The sequence below is a fragment of the Crotalus tigris genome, unplaced genomic scaffold (genome assembly GCF_016545835.1).
Source record: "Crotalus tigris isolate CLP2741 ecotype Arizona unplaced genomic scaffold, ASM1654583v1 scf7180000024308.805542, whole genome shotgun sequence".
Classification (NCBI taxonomy): Eukaryota; Metazoa; Chordata; class Lepidosauria; order Squamata; family Viperidae; genus Crotalus; species Crotalus tigris.
The window spans coordinates 522,731-539,016 of record NW_024100480.1 but is presented as its reverse complement, the minus strand read 5'-3'; the positions used below and the strand labels follow the sequence as shown (position 1 = coordinate 539,016).

At 45.9% G+C, this 16,286-nt stretch overlaps 1 protein-coding gene across 5 annotated transcripts in view; it reads right to left on the bottom strand.

The window, feature by feature from the left end:
* Positions 1 to 16,286, bottom strand: part of CHCHD3 (coiled-coil-helix-coiled-coil-helix domain containing 3) — a 162,184-nt gene that overhangs the window by 143,995 nt on the left and 1,903 nt on the right. For all 5 annotated transcript variants that reach the window (XM_039324747.1, XM_039324743.1, XM_039324746.1 and 2 more), the window contains exon 2: positions 15,433 to 15,538. In XM_039324747.1, coding sequence (XP_039180681.1) covers positions 15,433 to 15,538 — 106 coding nt within the window. The remainder of the gene's footprint in view (positions 1 to 15,432; positions 15,539 to 16,286) is intronic.

Below are 16,286 nucleotides of genomic sequence, written 5' to 3'. Positions count from 1 at the left end.
TTAGGCATGAAAGCCGGCTGGGTGACTTTGGGCCAATCACCAGGAGACGGTGAGTTCTAGTCCCGCCTTAGGCATGATAGCCGGCTGGGTGACTTTGGGCCAATCTCCAGGAGACGGTGAGTTCTAGTCCCGCTTAGGCATGAAAGCCTCTGGGTGACTTTGGGCCAATCACTAGGAGACGGTGAGTTCTAGTCCCGCCTTAGGCATGAAAGCCAGCTGGGTGACTTTGGGCCAATCACCAGGAGACGGTGAGTTCTAGTCCCGCCTTAGGCATGAAAGCCGGCTGGGTGACTTTGGGCCAATCACCAGGAGACGGTGAGTTCTAGTCCCGCCTTAGGCATGATAGCCGGCTGGGTGACTTTGGGCCAATCTCCAGGAGACGGTGAGTTCTAGTCCCGCCTTAGGCATGAAAGCCAGCTAGGTGACTTTGGGCCAATCACCAGGAGACGGGGAGTTCTAGTCCCGCCTTAGGCATGAAAGCCAGCTGGGTGACTTTGGGCCAATCACCAGGAGACGGTGAGTTCTAGTCCCGCCTTAGGCATGAAAGCCGGCTGGGTGACTTTGGGCCAATTACTAGGAGATGGTGAGGTCTAGTCCCGCCTTAGGCATGAAAGCCAGCTGGGTGACTTTGGGCCAATCACCAGGAAACGGTGAGTTCTAGTCCCGCCTTAGACATGAAAGCCAACTGGGTGACTTTGGGCCAATCACCAGGAGACGGTTAGTTCTAGTCCCGCCTTAGGCATGAAAGCCAGCTGGGTGACTTTGGGCCAATCACCAGGAGACGGTGAGTTCTAGTCCCATCTTAGGCATGAAAGCCAACTGGGTGCCTTTGGGTCAGTCGCACTCTCCCAGTCTTAGAAAGAAGGCAGCAATGGCCAACCACTTCCAAAATCTTGCCAAGAAACCTGCAGGAATTTTTCCAGCTGCTCGCAAGGAGTCAAAGACTGGCTTGAAAACACACAAAGACACAAAAAGGATAACCTCACGCCTTTACAAAATTCTTCACGACAACAAACCATCAAGCACCAACTGTCCAGCTACAACAGACTCAAAGGACCTTCTTCGGTCTTCTTCTCACTGTCAGCCATTCCAACAGGCCGTAACGTAGCTGTAATATAAATATATATATACACATTTACTCTGCACTATCTTTCCAGTTCTTCCGCTGTAGATTTTGCCTGTCAAAATATTGCCTTTGATTTGGGGAGGGTCCCTTCTATTTTGACATGGACCGGGTTGAATTCCTTCACAGGGCTGGCCAGGTGCCAGATTTGACGTGTAAGTCCTGTTCTACGAAGATGTCTCTCGACCGCTTTCTGTATTTCCTGTTTATTTACCTAGCACAGTTCAATATTAAAATCAATATTGAGGGGGTTATTAATCGAAGACATGATTAATCAAGTTCGCCAGGAAAAAAAATAATAAAACTAAAAAAACAGAGCCAAAGGGTAGGTGTAAAACATGTTTTAAGACGTGCATTTCAAATGTCAGATGTAATTTCGGTGGGATGTTTTTTTTTAACGGCGAACAAATAATTGAAGGATATAATAATAATAATAATAATAATAATAATAATAATAATAATAATAATAATAATAATAATAGTAAAGTTGGAAGAGACCTTGGAGGTCATCTAGCCCAACCCCCTGCTCAGGCAGGAAACCCTACACCATTTCGGACAAATGGCCGTCCAGTCTCTTCTTAAAAACTTCCAGTGTTGGAGCATTCACTGCTTCTGGAGGCAGGTGGTTCCACTCTTTCTAGAGCAGCGGTTCTCAACCTGTGGGTCGGGACCCCATTTGGAATCGAACGACCATTTCACGGGGGTCGCCAAACAACGCAGTCCGCCATTTTGTTTCCCCTTTTCCTTAGCTGTGCTCCTCCCTTTTATTCTATTGGCTTTTGAAAGCCAATAGAATAGACTCTCTTGAATAGAGTCTAATTCTATTGGCTTTCCAAAGCCAATAGGAATTGTCCAGGCTGTCTCTGCCCTGCTGAGCCCGCCAAAAGTCCCATTCTGCAAACGGGGCTGCACCAGTTGAGTAGTCCTTGACTTACGACCGGTCGAGTAGTCCTCGATTTACGACCGGTTGGGGGTCGCGGCATTAAAAAGGTTGAGAACCACTGTCCTAGAGTCTCAACATCTTCCATTTCTTCCATTTCTTACACGTCAACTTAAATTAAAGCAAGACGTTCACGTGGATTCGTTGTATATAGAAAATGTTCTACGAGATGCAACACAGACAGTACTCGACTTATAACCATTCATTTAGTGACAGTTCAAAGTTACAACAGCCGTGGAAGGAGGAACGGTGTTCACACTTACAACCGTCGCAGCATCCCCAGGGTCACGTGATCAAAATTCAGACGCTTGGGAACTGGCATGTACTTGTTGTTGCACTGCCCCGGGATCACGTCACCACCATTTGTAACCGTCCCAGCTGGTTTGACAAGCAAAATAATAACAGTTGGAAAGGACCTTGGAGGTCTTCTAGTCCAGCCCCCTGCTCAGGCAGGAAGCCCCATTCCAGAGGTCCCCAACCTTTTGGGCACCAGGGACCAGTTCCGTGGAGAGAGGTTTTTCCACGGACCGGAGGGTGCGTGGTTTTGTGTGCTGCCTGAATCCCACGGATGAGGCTTTGCTTGTTTGTGCAGACCGGTTGCTGGCATGCCGCGGCCCGGTACCGGTCCACAGACACTGGGGTTGGGGACCCCTGCCCTATATTGTGTCAGACAAATGGTTGTCCAATCTTGTCTTTAAAACTCCCAGTGTTGGGGCACCCATAACTTCTGGAGGCAGGTTGTTCCACTGGCTAATTGTTCTCACTGTCAGGAAGTTTCTTCTTAGTTCTAGGTTGCTTCTCTCCTTGATGAGTTTCCATCCGTTGCTTCTTGTCCTGCCTTCAGGCGCTTTGGAGAACAGCTTGACTCCCTCTCCTTTGGGGCAGCCCCTCAGATGTTGGAAGACTGCTATCACGTCACCCCTCGTCCTTCATTAAACTAGAACTACTCAATTCCAGTAACCGTTCTTTGTATGTTTTAGCCTTCAGTCCCCTGATCATCTTGGTTGTTCTTCTCTGCACTCTTCCTAGAGTCTCAGCATCTTTTTTACATCGTGGTGACCAAAACTGGATGCCGGATTCCAAGTGTGGTATTAACACTTCATGTGATCTTGATTCTATCCCTCTGTTAATGCAGCCTAGCACTGTGTTGGCTTTTTTGGCAGCTGCAGCACACAAGGGATTGTCCACTAGGACTCCGAGATCCCTCTCACAGTTACTATTGAGCAAGGTACCCCCTGTTTATTTATTTATTTATTTATGAGACTTATATACCGCTTTAAGTGCAAGCACTCTCTAAGCGGTGTACACCAGTAAGCAATGTATGTGTATGTGTGTGTGTATGTATATGTATATATATATATATATATATATATATATATATATTTACATTGCCCCCAACAATCTGGGTCCTCATTTTACCTACCCCGGAAGGATGGAAGGCTGAGTCAACCTTGAGCCGGTGAGATTTGAACCGCTGACCTGCTGAACACAGTCAGCTATACTATACCTGTACATTTGGTTTTTCTTGCCTAAACGCAGAACCTGACTTTTTTCACCCTTGAACTTCATTTTCTTAGATAGCGCACAGTGCTCAAGTCTGTCCAGGTCCTCTTGTATCCTAAGCCTGTCTTCTGGAGGGTTGGCTATTCCTGCCAGCTTGGTGTCCTCTGCAAATTTGATGAGTTCCCCATCTACCCCGCATCCAAATCGTTGAGGAAGCTGTCGAAGGGCCCTGGGCCCATTAAACTAGTCGTTATTAAACTGCGGCAGAAAGAGGACCGAGTGCAAAACACAAGATGATTTCTGCTTTCAAAGTATTAAAAAAAATACTTTCCTTCAGTCTGGTTATTTTATGCAAAGCCAAAGTTTTCCAGGCGTGCAATCTGCTCAAACCCTCCTGGTCGAGATTATAGACCAAGTCCATGAAAAGCAAGCAAGCAAGCAGGCCCCCTTTCGTGTGTGTGTGTGTGTGTGTGTGTGTGTATAGGTCTTTGGTTATTCGGCTTTTCTCCCGCGTAAAATTGGAAGTGTCTTGGCGACGTTTCGACGAAGTCTCATTCGTCATCTTCAGGCTGGTGTTTTCGGCTTCGTGCTTCTAGGAGCACGAAGCCGAATAACCAAAGACCTGAATAACCAAAGACCTACATACAAACACCCGCGAAAACCTCAGAAAACACACACACACACACACACACACATGTGTGTGTGTGGGGGGGTCTTTGGTTGTTCAGGTTTTCTCCCGCGTAAAATTGGAGAAAACCAATTTTCTGGCGGGAGAAAACCCGAACAACCAAAGACCCACATACAAACACCCGCGAAAACCTCAGAAAACAAATATATATAAACACATCTTAAATCTGTTTTTAATTAATCCGTTAATCAGAGCAATTAATAGATTAATGCTTCAAACCCGCGCTTGTAATTTGATAACTCAGCTGCTGCTCCCTTTCGAGTGTCGGGAGGCACTTGGTAAATAGGGCGCCTTTCGAAACAAAGAGCTTAATAACGCACCCGGATTCGTTCGGGTGCAAATAACAGCCGCGTTATTAGCAGTATTTGTCTATTCCTTGCCTCTGGAGATGGGACACAAAAGGAAAGGAGGGCTGCAGAGATTCTGTTGCAAGCAATTTCGCTTGCCAATTTAGCTAGGCGTTGCAAAGGTCTCTTCCGACTGGAAAGACTTTTCGGTTGATCTAATTTGTCCGCTAACGCAGAGGGATGCTTCAAACAGGCCATCAGTGCGGGCTAGTTGCTAAGCACCCAATATGTAGTCACGTCACCATGAGGGCCCCAAAAAACTTCAGAACTAGCTCTTCTGTGCTTCTCTCTCTCTCTCTCTTTTTTTTTTTTTTTTTGGTGGGGAGGTCCATAGCAACTGGGACCAGTCGCTTAGGGACCGGTCGTAAGTGGAGGACTCCTTGTATGGATCGCCTTCTCGTATTCAAACGAAGATTCCTCTCTCCAGGTCAACTTTTGAAGGAAAAAGAAAAAAGAAAAACTTAACCTTGAGCCTCCGTTTTCTGGCTCCTCTTTCAGCTGCTGTTTTGTTTCTTGTTTTTAATCCCTTCATTAAGTTTCCTATTTTTTAAAAGCCGGCCCAGACGGCTCGTCTTGTGACGCGGTTTTTGCCGCTCTCGTATTTAGCAATTAGCATTTAAAATGGACAGGCAGACTGCCTTTAAAAAAAAAAAAAAAGTCAGCCTTTCAAGTGCAGGGTAGGGTTAAAAAAAAAAAAAAAAAAAAAACGAGCTTTCTCCACCGGCAAGTTGCCAGAACGATCAAGATAATTAACCCGAAGTGATGTGATGACACCACATTAAACTAAATATTACAAGGAAGCTTTGCTGGGTGACTTTGCCTTCTAACCTTGTGTTCAAAGCTCTAACTAGCTATACAAGTTCTCTCTCCCTCCTTCTCTCTCTCTCTCTCCCTCCTCTCTCCCTCCCTCTCGCTTCTCTCTTTTTCTCTATCTCTCCCTTTCCCTCCCTCTCTTCTCTTTTCTCTCCCTCCCTCTCTCCCTCCCTCTCTCCCTCCCTCTCCCTCCCTTTTCTCTCTCCCTCCCTCTTCTCTCTTTCTCGCTCCTTCCCTATCTCTCCTTTTCCCTGCCTCTCTTCTCTTTTCTCTCCCTCCCTCTCTCCCTCTGTCTCTCCCTCCCTTTTCTCTCCCTCTCTTCTCTCCCTTTTTCTCTCTCCTTCCCTATCTCTCCCTTTCCCTCCCTCTCTTGTCTTTTCTCTCCCTCCCTCTCCCTGTCTCTCTCCCTCCCTCTCCCTCCCTTTTCTCTCTCCCTCCCTCTTCTCTCTCCCTTTCTCGCTCCTTCCCTATCTCTCCTTTTCCCTGCCTCTCTTCTCTTTCTCTCCCTCCCTCTCTCCCTCTGTCTCTCTCCCTCCCTCTCCTCTCCCTTTTTCTCTCTCCTTCCCTATCTCCCTTTCTTCTCTTTTCTCTCCCTCCCTCTCTCCCTGTCTCTCTCCCTCCCCCTTTTCTCTCTCCCTCCCTCTCTTCTCTCTCCCTTTCTCTCTCCTTCCCTGTCTCTCTCTTTCCTTGCCTCTCTTTTCTCTCCCTTCCTCTCGCTCTCTCCGTCTCCCTCCCTCTCCCTCCCCCTTTTCTCTCTCTCCCTCCCTCCCTTCTCTTTTCTCTCTCCCTCCCTCCGTCTCTCCCCCTCCCTCTTTTCTCTCTCCTCCTCCCTCTCTTCTTTTCTCTCTCCCTCCCTCCCCTCTTCCTCCCTCTCTCCCACCCTCCCTCTCTCTTCTCTGTCTTTTCTCCCTCTCCCTCTCTCCCTTCCTCTTTTCTCTCTCTTTCTCTCTCCCTCCCTCTCTTTCTCTCTCTCTCTCTCTCTTCCCCCCACCAAAGACTCCACTCTTATTCCCCACACCATTTTTCTTTTTCAAGAAGGAAAAAAAAACCCATTACTCTTTGGTTTACTGAACATTACCCAGTCCTCTCCGAGATCTTTGGAGAAAGAACGGCTCCCTTAGGCCCAACTAAGAAGGAAGCGGTTCCCCAAAGTCCTCTTCGGAGGAAGAGCGGTAGTAAAACAAAATAATAAATAATAACTTTTTGGACTCCTGCAAGCTCGGGGGGATTCTGAGCAAGCCGCTATTTACGGTCTCCTGTCGCCCCAGCCGTGTTTCGGATCCCAGCCTGCTGACATTCATGGTTGGCGTTGGCCGTTAAAGAGAGTAAGTGCTCCTGCAAGGTTCCTGTGTCATGCTGTCGGCTTGCTGTCGGCTGGAGGGAAGCGCGTCGACTCAACTCGCGGTTGGCAAAACCGTGATTGGTGCGCACGGATCCTTCTGCTTCATTCAGACGCCTGTTCAGTGAACCTGGCTTTGCTTGTCAGAAGGTCGCAAAAGGGGATCGCGCGGCCCCAGGACCCAGCAGCAGTCAGGAATGCTGGCCAGTTGCCAAGGGTCCAAATTTGGATCACATGACTGTGTTGGGAATGTTGCAACGGTCGTGTCAAAAAGGGTTGCAAGCAGTGGTGGGATTGAGCCGGTTCGCATCAGTTCGGCAGAACCGGTAGCTAATATTTTGTTGCCCAGGCCCAGAATGGACTTCCGGAAGCGGCATCCATGCAGAGAACTGGTTGTTCATGTATTTGAATCCCACCACTTCCTTCCTTCCTTCCTTCCTTCCTTCCTTCCTTCCTTCCTTCCTTCCTTCCTTCCTTCCTTCCTGTGGTAGGATTCAGGCAGTTCACATCAGTTCAGAAGAACTGGTAGCTAATTTTTTGTTGCCCAGGCCCAGAATGGACTTCCGGAAGCAGCATCCACGAAGAGAACCGGTTGTTCACATATTTGAATCCCACCACTTCCTTCCTTCCCTCCTTCCTTCCTTCCTTCCTTCCTTCCTTCCTTCCTGTGGTAGGATTCAGGCAGTTCACACCAGTTCAGAAGAACTGGTAGCTAATTTTTTCTTGCCCAGGCCCAGAATGGACTTCCGGAAGCGACATCCACAAAGAGAACCGGTTGTTCATGTATTTGAATCCCACCACAGGTTGTAAGTGACTTTTTCCAGTGCTGTTATAGCTTTGAGCGGTCACGAAACGAATGGTTGTTAAGTTGAGGACTGCCTGTGCTCTGGGTCTTCTTAGGTATTTCAAACAGCTTGGTTCTTAGACTGCATGTACCAGGAGTAGGCCACCTTGGCTCTTTTATGACTCGTGGGCTTCAACTCCCAGAATTCCTCAGCCAGCATGGCTCACCTTGGAAACCTCTCCCTTTCCCCTCAGCATGGCTGGCTCAGGAATTCTGGGAGTTGAAGTCCACCAGTCATAAAAGAGCCAAGATTGCTTACCCCTGGCATATACCATATTCCGTCCTCACCTGAACTCCAGCAGCTTTTACAGTTCCCAGGATACAGTCCGACTCGGAAGATGAGGAACAAAAACATCACTATCAATAACGGAGTTGGAAGGGACTTTGGAGGTCTTCTAGTCCAACCCCCTGCTCAAGTAGGAGACCCTATACCATTCCAGACCAATCCCCACTGTTGGAGCACCCACAATTTCTGGAGGCAGGTTGTTCCACTGGTTAATTGTTCTCACTCTCAGGAAATTCCTCCTTAGTTTTAGGTTGCGTCTCTCCTTGATCAGTTTCCATCCTTTGCTTCTTCTCCTGCCTTCAGGGGCTTTGGAGAATAGTTAGAATAGAATAGAGCTGGAAGGGACCTTGGAGTCTTCTAGTCCAGCCCCCTGTTCAAGCGATGAACCTATACCATCTCAGACAGGTGACTGTCTAAAAATCTCCAGTGATGGAGTGCCCACGATTTCTGGTGGCAAGCTGTCCACTGGTTGATTGTCCTCACTGTCGGGAAGTTTCTCCTTAATTCCAGGTTGCTTCTCTCTTTGATCATTTTCCAACCATTGTTTCTCGTCCTTCCCTCTGGTGCTTGGGAGAATAACGTGACCCCCTCTTCTTGGTGGCAAATACTGAAACGCTGCTATCACGTCTCCCCTATTTCTTCTTTTCTTCAGACACTAGCCAAACCCAAGTCCTGCAGCCGTTCTTCGTACATTTTACCCTCCAGTCCCCTAATCATCTTTGTTGCTCTTCTCTGCACTCTCTCCACAGTCTCAACATCTTTTTTTACAGTAGGGTGCCCAGAAATAGCTCACAGGGATGTAATTTTCAACCCCTCTCAAAAAACCCCAGTAATCCCTGGCTGAAGCTACAACTAATACTGCATATTATTTCTGTTTTAGCACCATGGATTTGCAAGATGTTTTACAAAAGGACAGAAAGAAAAGATCTGTGTTTCTAGGAGCTCAGATCTGCGCAATGGAGAGGAGGTTAAAAAAAAAAAATTAAAACAAAACAAAAAAAAAAGCCACCAGAATTTTGGTGCATCGTGGCCTCTGTGCCGACAAATACCTTGCCAGGGAAAGACATTGAGAAGGGATCGGCAAAGAGGTGGCTTATTACATTATTATATGAAAACAACATTTATTTTAATAATATGCTACTTCTCACCCATCCCGCCCCCTTCAATGAAAAACCAGTACTTTGAAACTATGGCAACTGTGCTCAACTGTAGGAGCCTAGCCTCCTTGAATATTAAAAGCCTTATTACGAGGAGACTTACCTTGAAATGTTATAACTGTATTCTGAGAGTGTCACTAAGCCAGGGCTACTCAGATATGCTTGTCTGTATTCCCACTGGCCCCCAAAATTCTGCAAATTAGCAGACCAACCATCCCTGGAAGTCGCCCGGTTGGAGAAGGCTAAGTGACTTGGGCACAATTACAACTCAGATATTGTTTTCTTTCTCTCGTAATGATGGATGGGAATCTTAAAAAGAATCGGAGATAGCCGATCTCGGTCATGTGATCCCCTTTTGCAACCTTTTGATGGACTAGAAGACCTCCAAGGTCCCTTCCAGCTCTATTCTATTCTATTCTATTCTATTCTATTCTATTCTATTCTATTCTATTCTATTCTATTCTATTCCATTCCATTCCATTCTATTCCTTATTCCATTCCATATTTTCTATTCTATTCTATTCCATTCCATTCCATATTATACTATTGTATTCTATAATTCTATTCTACTCCATTCCTTCTATTCTATTCTCTTCTATTCTATTCTTTCCATATATTCTATTCTATTCCCTATTTTCTTTTCTTTTCTATTCTGTTCTGTTATTCTATTCCATTCTGTTCTGTTCTGTTCTATTCTATTCTATATTTTCTATTCTATTCTATTCTGTTCTATTTCCTATATCTTCTATTCTATGCTATGCTATTCTATTCTTCTATTCCATTCCATTAAATTTAATTCCATTCCATATTTTCCACTCTACTCTACTCTACTCCATCCCATCCCATCCCATTCTATAATTCTATTCTATTCCATTCCTTCTATTCTATTCTATTCTATAATTCTATTCTATTCTATTCCATTCCATCTATTCTATTCTATAATTCTATTCTATAATTCTATTCTATTCCATCTATTCTATTCTGTTCTAAATTCTATTCTATTCTAAGTTCTATTCTATAATTCTATTCTATTCTATTCTATAATTCTATTCCATTCCATCTATTCCATTCCATTCTATAATTCTATTCTATAATTCTATTCCATTTCATCTATTCTATTCTATTCCATTCCATTCCATTCTTTATTCTTTATTCTAGTTTAATTCTATTCAAGCTATGCATAGTAGCTGACTTTTTCCTACATCCAAACATTTTAGTATCTCTGGCAGGCAAGGTAACAAGCTCCAGATGTTCTAAGTAGCAGCTACACAGCTGAAGGCAAAAGTTTAGACACCCCTGTCAAATGGGATGCTTCAATGGATAAGACACAATTAAACCAGACAACTTTCTGCAAATCTAAATGCCTCTTCATGGGCAGTTGCTCGTTTCTGTTGATTAGGGAATTCATCGGACTGTACCATTTCTCAAGAAATGCAACCCCATTTCCCTACAGATGTACACATACATGTGTGAGCACGAACACACATGTGGAGGAATATCTTGGGGTGCCTGTGTATTTCTGGGCGTGTTTATACCTACACATGCAGGCACCCCAAAATATTCGAAATTGTTTTAGTCTTGCGAAGAGCGTGACGTTTGCAGAGTCTTTAAACCTTTTAATTGTTTTTTAATCATGTTTTAAGTGCTTTATTCATTTTACCGGCATTGGCCAAGGGGCGTCAAGAAAGCTGCTAAAAATTGCAAATCATCCAAGCCCCTTGGCTATGTAGATTTAGCCGACTGGGGTTTTCGTTGCATTACTCAAACGTTCCAGCTCTATATCCCACAGAGCCCGCTGGCTATAGGAGGATTAGAGAAGCAGGACGGAAAACTTTTGTTTTTTTTCCAAGCAAATTTTTCCATCCCAATCATAAAAACGATGTGAATTTTCCAGTGCAAATATAAAACATGGGCAGAGGGTAATCGACATCATAGTGTTGAGGGAGACTGCCAGAGATCATCTACTCCTTCAAGGCAAATTGAATATTAGCCTCTTAAGTTTTGAAGCCTAAAAACTGCATAGGTAAAATTGTCCTGGTTCCTCTTACTAAAGCTCTTGCTATACTTGCTTATAGCAGTCTTCCAATATCTCAGGGGCTGCCTCAAAGAAGAGGGAGGGTCAACCTATTCTCCAAAGCCCCTGAAGGCAGGACAAGAAGCAACGGATGGAAACTAATTAAGGAGAGAAGCAACCTGGAACAATAAGGTGGATGATGCAATGATAGGAATGACTCAGCAGGGTCTGTGTCCCTTTAAGAGCCAGAGTATAAAAGGGAGGGCTTTGCTGGAGTGTCTCTCTCTTCCATTTTCCTGTTGTGTGCTGGAGCTTGCTGTATTACCACGTGTGTGCATACTGTTCTTGAAATTGTAGATAGTGTAAGATAAACCACCATTTATTATAGACCACCGTTTACTGTGTTTACTCCTGGGTTATCTCAGCCCAATAAGACGTTGCATGCTCTGACATGATCGACCCATTTTAGGACCATTGTGACATACTGATATGTATGTAGGCTCCATTACGGTCATATGTTGAGGACCACCTGTAAAAATAAATCTCTTTGTGCCCTCGTCTCTCCCAGTAACCTACCTGGCTTAGCTTTATTTGTGATTTTGGTTTATTTCTCTCTGAAGGCAGCCGAGTACAGCCTGTCTCAATTGGAATGGAGAGTTTGTAAGCCAAACACAGTTTACACGTCAAACTTCCAACCAAAAGCAATATTAAGCTTATCTTTCTTTCTATGCTATCTAGATTCCTTCCCTTCACACCCAGTTTTCAAGAGACAGAAATTAATATGGCTTTCATATCAGAAGGACTGCATTTCCTATCACGTGGCGAGAGACTCGGGGTGTTATTGACCACCGATCTCGGCAGGGCGAGCTTGCGTTATTGCATGAACTTTTCATCTCAGATATAATCGTTAAGTAACTAAAATATCATAGGTAAGTGAAGTGCGGTGTTTATGATGTATTGGTGATAACCATTATACGGTCCGCAAGGTTTCACCATCCTTGCTGTAATTCCTGGAAGAAATCACTTTTTTCTTTTTAAGTGAAGAGCAGAGCCTCAAAAAAAAAAAAAGGTCCATACGGAGAGTGGTGAGGACAGCCGAGAAGATTATAATAGGAAGCTCGCTTCCTGTGATTCAGGATATGTGCTTATAAGCGCTTATATGTGCTTAGAGTTCAGGGCATTGTTAGAGATCCCACATCCCCACTTCACCGTCTGTTTCTGTTGCTCCCCTTTAGGAGGAGGTTTTGAAGTATTTATAGCAGAACTACTAGATCCTGCAACAGCTTTGTTCCCTGTGCTATCCGTCTGGTAAATCTGCAGGATTCCTTTTTTTTTTCCTGCCGTGTATATGTATCCACACATACACACACACATATACAGGTAGCCCTTGACTTACGACCACAACGGAACCCAAAATTTGTGTTGCTAAGCGAGACGTTTGTTCAGTGAGTGTTGCCCCATTTTACGACTTTCCTTGCCACGCTTATTAAGTGAATCACTGCAGTTGTTAAATTAGTAAGACGGCTGTTACGTAACTCTAGTTCCCCCGTTGACTTTGCCTGTCGGAAGGTCGCAAAAGGAGATCACAGGACCCCCCCCCGGGATACTGCAACCATTGTAAACACGAGTCAGTTGCCAAGTGGCTGAATTTCTGATCACAGGTCATAGAAGTCCCTTTTTTTCAGCGTCGTTGTAACTTCGAACGGCCACTAAACCAACTGTTGTTAAGCCGAAGCCTATCTGTAGTTCAAAGTTCTTATGCCAGGGAGTGACTGGAGTACATTTTACGTGACTAAAAGAAATGGAAGAAGGACGCTGGAGAGAAGCCGACTGACCTTGAACGGCACTCACAAATGGATGCAAATAAACTTAAGAAAAAATGTGTTACAGAAGTCTTGTAATTTCCGGTTACATTGCTCTAGGCCAGGGGTAGGCAACCTTGGCTCTTTTATGACTGGTGGACTTCAACTCCCAGAATTCTTGAGCCAGCATGAGGGAACTATGGCTCCCTCATGATTTGTGAACTTCAACTCCCAGAATTCCTGAGCCAGCCACGCTGAGGGGAAACGGAGAGGTTTCCAAGCTGAGCCAGGCTGGCTCAGGAATTCTGGGAGTTGAAGGCCACGAGTCATAAAAGAGCCAAGGTGGCCTACCCTGGTTTAGAGCAAGGGTAGGCAACCTTGGCTTTTATGACTTGTAGACCAACTCCCAGAATTCCTGAGCCAGCCGCGCTGAGGGGAAAGGGAGAGGTTTCCAAGCTGAGCCATGTTGGCTCAGGAATTCTGGGAGTTGAAGTCCACCAGTCATAAAAGAGCCCAGGTTGCGTACCCCGTCCTAAGTCCTCTTATGCGGTGAGCCTCCTAGACCAGGAATAGGCAACCTTGGCTCTTTTATGACTCGTGGACTTCAACTCCCAGAATTCCTGAGCCAGCATGGCTAAGCTTGGAAACCTCTCCCTTTCCCCTCAGAGTGGCTGGCTCAGAAATTCTGGGAGTTGAAGTCCACGAGTCATAAAAGAGCCCAGGTTGCCTACCCCTGGTCTAGGAGGCTCACCGCTTAGAACAGGAGGACTTAGGACAGGGGTAGGCAACCTTGGCTCTTTTATGACTCATGGACTTCAAGTCCCAGAATTCCTGAGCCAGCCATGCTGAGGAGAAAGGGAGAAGCTTCCATGCTGAGTCATACTGGCTCAGGAATTCTGGGAGTTGAAGTTCATGAGTCATAAAAGAGCCAAGGTTGCCTACCCCTGCTTTAGATCAACACTGGTGCCAGGTCATGGTGGACTGGACCCAAATTCCTTAAGAGCTGTGAAAAGTGCGTCGGGAACTTGCCACATATGACTTAGAGAAGCCTGCGAACGGAGCTTAAAAATAAATCAGCTTTGTCTATTGCCTCCTCCCCCTTCACCAAGAATGTGACAGATGCGTCTGCCCATCAGTCCCACGGGAGGAGAGAATGACGTTGGGGGACAGAAGGAACACCCACAGATTGGGCAACTGGCATGGAAAAGCTATCTCGTCCCCAGAAATATGGGAAGCGTTTCAGGAGCGTTCCGGAAAGCCGGAGAAGAGAGGAAGAGAAAGAAATACTTGCAAGATTCTGTTAATGTGACTTCAAGATAAAGACAGAGCGGGGATTCGTTGTTGGGACCACTTTGAAAGTAGAACCAAGCAGCGGTTCTATGATTGCTCGTCCTCATTTCTCCATAATTGAGACAGGCTCGTCACCCAATTTAGGCCTACATTTGTTTAAAAAGCCTGGGGAGATGAAATTATGAGGTCTCAGGAGATAATCAATTAAGCCAGGGGTCCCCAATACCAGGATTGTGGCCTGTTCCGACCCGGGCCGTACGAGCAGCTGGCCGGCACAGGGGCAGTTCAGCTTGCACAAGCAGCAGGCCAGCGCACACCCATGCAGCTCAGCATGCACAAGCGGTGGGCGGTATGCACGCACGTGTGCGCAACTCCTTCACTTGCACGGGCTGATTTCCCCTCTCCCGCTCGCCGGATCGCCAAGCCGTGATTTAGCCCTTGATAACACTGGTTAAAGAAAAGCTTGTTGACTCGTGACCTACTGAACGAACCCACAAATAGATGAGTTCAGACAACACACTTGGGCAAATTCAAGCAGATCACATAAAGGCTTCGTACAATGATTGAGCACACTCATTTTGTGTGTGTGTGTGTGTGTGTGTGTGTGTGTGTGTGAGAGAGAGAGAGAGAGAGAGAGAGAGAAACAGACAGACAGACAGACAGAAACAGACAGAGAGAGAGAAAGAGAGAGAGAAGGAAAGGAAAGGAGAGGAGAGGAGAGGAAAGGAAAGGAAAGGGAAGGGAAGGGAAGGGAAGGGAAGAATCAGTCATAGGCCAGGAGAAATGATTCTTACATTGTTTATAATAATCCCAAGTTCACCAAATATTTTACAGGCAGTCCTCAACTTACGACAATTAAGCCCAACATTCCTGTTGCTAAGCAAGACACTTGTTAACTGAGTTTTGCCCCATTTTACAGCCTTTCTCGCCACTCCCCTTAAGCGAATCCCGGCAGCTGTTAAGTCAGTAACGGGGTTGTTCAGCAGATCTGTCTTCCCCCCCCCCCCATTGACGTTGCTTGAAATCAGATTGCAAAAGGGGATGACCTGACCCCAGGACACGGCAACCGTCAAAAAATACATGCCAGTTGCCAAGCGTCTGAATTTTGATCACGTGGGGATCTGCAACGGTCGCGAAGGGGGAAAGCTCGCTTTTTTTCAGTGGCGCTGTACCTTCCAACGGTCACTAAACGAAGTCAAGGACCACCTGGGTTAATCGCTTGAACAAAAATAATTTCCGATTGACGTAAAAGGGGCCACATCTTATCCTGGAAAACACAGACCTACCTGCAGCTCCAGCGATGGAGGTATGATTGCCAGGCCCAAATTTCTTCTGGGACCTTCCGTCGGGGGAAGACGGCTCCTTCATCCGCTCGATGACATTTTCGGAGAGCTGAAAAGAACACAGGCCGAGAGTTTTGTTTGTTTTTTTTTCAACGGCGTCCCCGGAACATGTATCATTCCGCTACTACACCTGGTCTTGAGTGTGAGATCTACAAGGTTTTCTAGCTTTCCGCTTGAGCTCCTAAAAAGCCCTAAAATAGCCCGGAGGGGCTTCAAAACCTTATCATGTATTTTAAGCCCGCCGGCAGGTAAATGGAAATTTAATAATAATAATAACAACAATAATAATAAAGTTGGAAGGGACCTTGGAGGTCATCTAGTCCAACCCCCTGCTCAGGCAGGAAACCCTACACCATTTCAGACAAATGGCTGTCCAGTCTCTTCTTAAAAACTTCCAGTGTTGGAGCATTCACCGCTTCTGGAGGCAGGTGGTTCCACTGGTTAATTGTCCTCACTGTCAGGAAGTTTCTCCTTAGTTCTAGGTTGCTTCTCTCCTTGATTAGTTTCCATCCGTTGCTTCTTGTCCTTCCCTCTGGTGCTTTAGAGAATAGCTTGACTACCTCTTCTTTGGGGCAGCCCCTGAGATACTGGAAGACTGCTATCATGTCCCCCCTCATCCTTCTCTTCATTCAACTAGCCCAGTGGTTCTCAACCTGTGGGTCGGGCCCCCATTTGGAGTCGAACGACCATTTCACGAGGGTCGCCAAACAACGCAGTCCGCCATTTTTTCCCCCTTTTCCTTAGCTGTGCTACTCCCTTTTATTCTATTGGCTTTTGAAAGCCAATAGAATAGACTC